The 8,408-nt window shown below is 40.3% G+C and overlaps 1 protein-coding gene across 22 annotated transcripts in view; it reads right to left on the reverse strand.

Annotated features, from left to right (window-relative positions):
• The window catches only part of NRXN1 (neurexin 1), a 763,795-nt gene extending 755,863 nt beyond the window's left edge, over positions 1-7,932 (reverse strand). For 21 of the 22 annotated variants that reach the window (XM_086630300.1, XM_086630295.1, XM_086630283.1 and 18 more), the window contains exon 1: positions 7,194-7,932. In XM_086630300.1, the coding sequence (XP_086486426.1) occupies positions 7,194-7,932 (739 nt within the window). Of the gene's footprint in view, positions 1-7,188 lie in introns of all 22 variants that reach the window. The other variant, XM_086630140.1, reaches the window with a different exon arrangement.
• Between the last annotated feature and the right edge of the window lie 476 nt (positions 7,933-8,408).

Below are 8,408 nucleotides of genomic sequence, written 5' to 3' on the forward strand. Positions count from 1 at the left end.
CAACTCCACAGAACTAAAGAAATCTAAAATCCTGTCATACGAACCTGTTCTTCAGAAAGCTGCCAGCATCTCTCTCTCTCCCTTCTTTACAAGCTCAAACAAGGCATGACTGAGGCTAAGTCCCACTTTCACCCCCAAATTTCTCATTGAAAACGAAAAAGAATGAAACTTTTCAAAAATTATATGATCATTGACTTGAATCCAGAGTTCTCCACTATCCTCAAACACTAAACCTTAGTGCCTTTTACAGTAATAAGGATGATTTTTGTACAGTTGTCACAACATTGCAAAGGATGGGAACTGTTACAACCATGAGAAGAGCTGAATCGAAGGGAAAAATTGGTTGGCAGTTGACAAGCTACATAATTTCCAATATCTAGTCAGACTAATTGAAATAATGTAATGGCAGACCAGTTATGCACAAAAAAAACCAAATTCTTCTGAACACCTAGCTGTGGGTAGACAGGCAGTAGGAATTGTGGAAACTTCAAAGGCAGCTGATAAGCTTCAGTTCTGTAGACTACAGAGGTTGCACTACAGTAAGGGGAGCTTCAAGTCTTGACTTCTCCTACTAGATCCCCAACAGAAATTCTGATCTTTCAAGTGCCTGACAGCCAGGAAGAAAATCCTACCAAAAATCCTGTATGGAGTGTCCCTAGTTTAACTTTACAGATGGAGAAACCAAACTGGAGAAGTGGTGTGAACTGGCTAGGGTCAATGAGAAAGTAATGTCATATCAAAATCATGTACTTTTTCCTATTTCATCCATTAGCTACTACAGGTATTTTGTGCACTGAAGTGCTCATTGGTTCTACTGAGTAAACCAAGATCCCACAGAATGACTAGACATTAGTGTGAACCCACCACATACAACTACTTCTTAGTCAGATACCATCACCACAGCACAGAAGGAGAAAGCATCATTTCAGAAAGTGCACATCTTTGGGGGAAAAAACTAAATTATTGTGTAAAATATTAAAATACAATCTCTGGTCAGCATAGAACTAAATAAAGGCATCGAAGATATTACGTACCCTGACTTTGCTAGTGAATTCTATATATAAAACAGCACAGTTAAAGTTATGTCTGTCACGTTCTACCAAATCATTCCCTGAAAGAAGTATGCTTTGGTCTTTACAATTTACTCCCCAGGTACAACATAGTACACAAAACCTCAGAATGCCCTTCGCTATTCTGTAAAATTATGTGTTTATGAAGGTATACAATTTTCAACTACAGTGCGATAAACTGTTGCTGGTATGGTTTCATGTTTTCTGAAAGTAACACTAAGCTTTCTGGAAGACAGAACACTGCATTAATTTCAACAAGAGAGATGGATGAATCTTTTTGTTTTAAATTACCAGCCAATTTTGATACGTTTATTAAAAGAAGCAGAAATCCCCAAAGCTGCATATGTTAATGTTAGCCTTTACATAAAGCTAGTTCTAGGAGGAACTTGCTATACTTGCTGGTCTATATCCCCATTCCCATCCATCAGCTCAGTAACGATGATGAGATAAAATTATACGTTCTGTAATCCAAATGTTTTCCCACAACTCCTTGGCTAGCATCTACTGTTAGAAGACTGCTAGGAAGCCAACCTGCAGCTGAGAAAAAAGATCAAGTGCATTTGGTCCAAAATGCCTGTAAGCCTTGAAAAGCAATTACTTTAAAATATAGACAATTTTATTATACAATTTTGAAATTCTGAATGCATATGACCAATCTGACACAAGGTCCTATGCTGCTAGATGTAAACTCTTTTAGCATATCAGCATTCTGTAACTTGCAATACAGACTTAAAATTAACACGGACCCTGCATCTCAGCTAAGTACAGAGGGAAGCAACAATCTCACTATATAAAATATTATTGATCTGGGGTACTAAAGTGTATGCTATATGTGTAAGTGGTCTTTTGGAAGTATTTCAATATCAGCATTTTGAAAAGATCAGCAATATTCAACAAGTAGCCTTCTTAGCAGATAATATAAAACAGACTGCCAATTTCTAATTACCAGTGACACCATATTTAAATTGCTGTGATTTTACACAAGGCAGATATTGAAATCAATACCCTATAATGCTGAATCCTGGCAAACGAAATAATATATCAAATTGCTTTAGGAAAATGATGCAATATTCTGCTTTAAACTGACATAAGTGTTCTGTTTTCATACGACTAAATGTGAAGGGCACAGATTTAATACAGTTTCGAAAGACTGTGGGATTATTTGACTATCTGCCCTCAAGACTCTACCCTGACAAAGTCGCTGTTTAAAAATACTAAATAAAATTAAAACATTCACTGTTCAATTAACCAAACCATCTGCAAATACAACAGAACCTCAGTGTAACCTCTAGCGGAGTTCTAGCCCTCCTCCTAAATCAACATCACCCCAGTGGCCACTGGCACTGACAAGAAATTCAGCATGCAGACGAAATACAGATAATGTGAGGTGTGTTGTAGATAAAGTGCAAATCGAAAGGAAAGTTTTGCTTACAGCTCAAAGTACGTTCAGCTAACTGTTCAGGAAGTGATAAGGACCACGGTGGCTACTCCGCTAAGAATGACTATAGGAAATAAGTCCAACAGCATTGCTTTGCACTCAAACATGTATCTTGCGGTAGATAATTAATGCCAAAATAAGTTTATATGTTTTATTCAAGGCATAAGAGAACTGAATGAATTAAAATATGAGATTTTTTAAAAATATATAATATCGGATGACTTTTTTAAAAGTTAACATGAAGAAGCAAATACAGACAACAGAGATTGATGTAATATATTCAGAACCCAAACAAACAAATCCAAATGCTGGCTAGCCTGAGACAACTGGAATTCACCTCCTTCAAAAAAAAAAAATCACTTTCACACTTCAAAACATAGCTGGCATCAACTTCTGAGTATCTGACAAGGAAGAATCTCTCTTAGTGAACATCTGCATGAACAGTCCTCATTTTTCCCACAAAACAGAAACTTGGTAGAACAGTTAAAATAAAACACGTTCTGAACGGGAATACTTTGAATTCACAGACTAACTGTTTCTACAACATGCTAATATTGAGGCAAGTGGGCCAGTTATATTTTAAAAGGATAAATTATCCTGTATGCAATTTTTTCAAGCAGTTACAGATTTAGAAAAACAAAAGGGCATGGAGTGACAAGAAGTGGAGGTCAGTGAGAAACTTCTTTCAAGTCAAAATATGTTACGTGGTTTTTAGTTTCTCCTTCAGAGGTATCTGCTTATTTTCTCAGACAGGATACTGGACGAGATTATTTTTATATAAATAAAGATGAAAGGAAAATAATATATAATTTTTTGTTTATAGCCAGAGGGTCACTATTTTATACATTTAATATTTAAAATAGTTTTTTGTTCTGAAATTTTAACATACGGAGCAAAATGAGAAGAGGAATATGGAGGCTCACTGGTATGAACCATGTATTCTCCCTACCTTCTAGGACTCTGACTTTAATTCACTAAAAATTTAATTTCAAAGATCAGTCTTTTTATTGAACAGCTCTCCCTGTCATAGGATCAAGCCATACCAATTTGATTAATTTCAAGGAATAATGTAATTTTCACTGAATAGAAGACTGTGATGTATGTCAAAAACTTATAAGAAAATTGATATGGCAATCAGGGTCTATTTTAATACTAGTCTTATTCCTAACAAAATTTATCATAATTTTATGTATTTTTCCTTCTACTGAGTCACTATGATTACATGAAATAATATTCCCTTGCCTGTTTCAGTACTAAATAAAGATTTTTATTTTCTTTTAGAAGGGTCTTTTATTGTCTTTACTCATAAGCACACAGACTAACGAACAGAACTGCTACAGATCTTATTTTCCTGTGCTGTAGACTGCACATCCTTGATATTCAAGCAAAACTCCAGTCCTTTTTCCTGCGACTCATGCCAAACCTCCCCCTTAAAGAGAGTTTAGATGCTTTTCAAGCAAAGAGCATGACTGAATGCAATAAATCTGATTCTTTCCTGGCTTACACTGTTTTTACACTGGTGTAGTTCAGGTAACATAAATTGAAGCTACTCATGATTTAGACAGTTACAAAGACAGGTAAGCCTACTGGGAATAACTCAAATTACTATAGGTTTTCCAAAACAAACAAACTTGGTTAAACTTCATTCTTATAAGAAAATTTTCCTTCATGAAAAATTAATGAGACTTTCAAAGATGAAAATCAAAAAAAAACCCAACCCAAACGATCAGACTTTCTCCTGAAAAATAACCTAAGTGCTATCAAAAATTGCATCCTAAGGCCTGAAACTTTGACTTTAAATCAATTATTTCTAGTCTCTCAAATGTGCAAGTCAGGATAGAAAATTTTTTAAAGGTTCACTTTGTTGTTGTTGTTATTGATTTCTAAAGTCCTCATTATGCCGTGGGAGACTCTGCCTTATCAGACTGCAGAGATGGAGAAGCACACTAAATTCAATAAAAAAAAAAAAATCCTAAAAAAAAAAAATCCAAGAAAAATAGAATTTAATGATCATCTTTCACCTTTAAAAAACAGGTATCAACTAGGACGTGGTTACAATTTCAGGCAAAAATGGAAAGTTGGGGATTTTTTCCATCTAAACCATTTTTAGTCAAAAAGCAGGACAAGACAGAGTGAAAACTCAAGACCCCTCCAGATCCCTGCAGTCTGAGATGATCTTGCATCCTTCAGCAATGGCAACCTCTTACTAAGCTTTGCGGGAAGTTTACACGTTCTAGGAACAAAAGATCAAAACTCAACAGCGCAATTTCTATGTTAGCTACAAAGAACTAAACAACAGTAGCCAGGGTTTCTTCCTCGGCAGACATAATGGTTCTACTTGTCCTTCTGCATTTTCCACTTCTTAGAATATTAAATTATTTATAAAATAGTTCAATATCTTTGGTAGCACGTATGAGTAGCTACCAATCCCCCTTCATCAAAACCTGACTGATGTGAATTTCAGTTACTCTCTCTTCTCAATCAACAGATATAAACTGTAGGACTAGTTCCATTTTTATTGCTACCAGTGGAAATGTTGCCTCGTTTCAAATGAAATCAGAATCTGAATACTTTATGGTCCTTTGTTGAGAGAGTACATCTAAATTGTAAGTCTTGCCATTATTTTAAAAGGCTTCTTAGTGTTCAAGGGACACATGAGGGGAATCTTGATGCAACTGAGGTCAATTGTAAAATCGCCAGGATTTGAATGAAGCCAGTATTATACCCTAAATTTGGGGGATTCTTAATACTATCTATCTCAAGTGTCAACTTCTATAAGTTCTATGCAATTTTTTATATATATGTATATATATATGTATTTCAATAACATTCAATCTAAACATAAAAATGTTCCTTAAAAATAGCTATTGATGTCATTATGTAAAGATAAGATTTTCTCTGACTGATATTACATGCAATTATATGGACTTTTTCATATAAATACTACATGTTCAAAATAATTTCAAATACACAAATTGTGTTTTAATTTAAAAGGTATATAAATGTATAATAATAATATAAAAATTAGTATTATTGCTTTAACCAAGCTGCTACACTTCGTAATTTTCTTTTTGGTTTGTAATAGGGCCAAACTCAAAGATGCTAAGACAACTCAATATTTTACATACACTTAATATTATGTAGTACAAGATATTAAAAATTTATATCCAAATACTAAATCCATTTATATGATCTTACCTAATATAAAAGATATTTCATTTTACAGTTTCTGAGGCTGTGTGCTATTGAAAGTACAAATGTCTTATTTTATAAAACTACCATTTGCTCTTTATTTATTAAAAATCATTTAAAATGTTAATAAGTTTTGAATTTTTTAACGAATGGTAGATGAGAGATAAACAGCTGATAAAATAAACAGGATGCAGAATGACTGTAGCATTTTGAGTATTGACACTAAGGACAGAAGGTGTTACATAATAAAGCACAGTCACAAACGATGTTTTCTTTCTTATAATGAGTGAAATCTGATAGAAATGATAAAGGCAAATTATTCAGCCATAAATGTCATGCAGCAACTCAGTGAAGATCTTCATTTGGCCTTGATAATATCTTATTTATATTTACCTTTTACATTTTAAACTTAGGTCTTTGCTTCCCAATTTTGATATGATTATATTTTCCTGTGACACATTTGCTCTTATTTCACTCGTATACTTTTACGTCCTGTTCTAGGTACACAACAAATATACTGTCTATGCTTAGGGAGCTGCAAGCAAGTATGTTTACTAGCAAAATAATAATAAAAAAAAAATCTTACATGCATCTGCAAAGTAAATGTTCACACTCCTTCCATTCGCCAAAAACAATGGGCACTGAATACGAATCATGTTTTATCCAAGGATTTCTTTGTAGATAAGATTCAGGAAACTGCTGTTTCTCTAAGCTCCCTCTTCCTTGGTAAAACCATTCAGTAATTTTGTGGTCATGGAGTATGTACTTCCCTCTTGTCCTTTTGTATTCTCCCTGGCGTGCTGAATTGCTAAATACATTGCAAAGCAGTACTGTTCGCACTTGTGTAAAAACATAATCCTCTGATTAATCCCCCTCTTCCCCGGCAACAATTTAAGGAATTCACAAATAAATCACTGATTTTATTTCAACAACGTAGCAGAGGCAAATATCAATACTAAGCAGACTCTGGGTCTCCCCTACCCTAGAAAAATAAACCTGGGCCATCTTTGCACTTAATCCGGTAAAAATTCTCCCCAGCATCGCTTTCCCCGCTCCCAAAATTAACTGCCACCAGCTGCTTGTGACAAGTGTGCCAGTCCCTGGCTGAGTCTGACAACAGCCACCCCCTTCCTTTCAGGTGCTACCCAGGACCCACCTTTCCTCTGCCCCAGACAACCCTAAATCGCATCCCGCCTCTGGAAGACACCTGAATAACCTCCTCCTCATCATCCTTCTCCTCCTCATCATCCTTCTCCTCCTCTCGCTCAGCTTCTCAGATAATAGAAGAGTAATGGCACCATGGTCAGCCACAGAGACACATGGAGGGCAGGGAGAGGAAGGTGGGACGCGGCAGGGAGGGAGGGAAGGAGAAGGAGGGAGGGAGGGAGATCCACTCATACAGATGAAACTCCATGCAGGCCTGGCCTCCTGCCCGTTCCCTCCGCAGCGCGATGTCGAGGGGGGCGGCGGGGCGAGCTGAAATGGCACCTTACCTTCGCTGCAGTCCTTCCCCCGGAAGCCCGTTTGGGAGCAGTCGCAGACGGCCTGGTCGTTGAGCACCGAGCAGACGCCCCCGTTGAGGCAGACATCCTCCCTGGCGCACAGGCGGCTCTGCTCGTCGTCCAGCCGCACCTCCTGGCTCTCCAGCGGCGACGCCTGCGTGTAGTTGACCCGGACGTCCGTTATCCAGCCCTTGAAGGGCTCCCGGTCCTTGACGGAGGAGAGCGTCAGCTTTAGCGTTGCCGACCGCAGCTCCGGCGGGAGCCCCCCTAAGAAGAGGCCGCTGAAGACAGTCATGTCCCGCCGCTTGGACTTCACCTCCACCCACTTGGCCTCAGCCCGGTCAATGATTAGCGTCGTGTTCTTGAAGTGGCGGCGGATGACGACGGCGTGCCAGCGGTTGTCGTTGACTGCCGTGTCGGAGAGCAGGGTGGCGGGCTCAGCACAGAAGATGGAGAAGCTGAGCTGCAGCCGCCCACCCTGGGTGAGGATGAGCTCCAGGAAGTCGCAGAAGCCCTCGTCGTCAAAGTAGAGCACCAGCCCGCTGGAGCTGCGTGTCTTCATGTTGAAGCTCATCTCGCTCTCGCAGCAGGCGTTCCACTTAGGGAAGCGGGTCCACTGGCCCTCCGCCCCCGGGAACTCCAGCCCGCTGCCCAGCTCGGCCCAGCAGCCCAGCAGCAGGGCCAGCCAGAGCAGCAGGCAGCCCCCGCGCCGCACCAGTGCCGCCCCCATCCTGCGCGGCCTGGGGTGGGCGAGCGGGGCGGCAGGGCGGGCGGGGGGCGGCGCTGGGGCCCCGGCGGCAGACAGGGTAAAATCTTGCCGGGCCCCGGCCGCGCTGGGAGGTTCAGGTGCACTCACCCCCGCCCCGGGCGTGGGGGTCGCTGCAGGGTGCTCCCCAGGGCGGGGGGCTGCAGGTGCCCCGCGGGATGGAGGCAGGCACAGGGAGGGACTGGGGGCCACCGGAGAGGACCCGCAGTAAGGGGAAGGTGCCGTCGGGTCTCTTCACTGCTTGGCCGGGCTTCTCAAAGGGTGTCCAGGGACAGGTGAGTCAGCAGAAATTTTCCCCAAAGCCAACATTACCAATCCAGGAGAAAAACCAAGATCGGCGGCAAAACCCTCCTCCAAGCGGATCCACCAGCTCGGCAAGACCGTAGCAATATCCCAGCGCGTGTGCGCCTCTTTTTACATCCTCTCCGCCAGCTGTAGTT

Source organism: Tauraco erythrolophus, chromosome 2 (genome assembly GCF_009769465.1).
Source record: "Tauraco erythrolophus isolate bTauEry1 chromosome 2, bTauEry1.pri, whole genome shotgun sequence".
Taxonomy (NCBI): Eukaryota; Metazoa; Chordata; class Aves; order Musophagiformes; family Musophagidae; genus Tauraco; species Tauraco erythrolophus.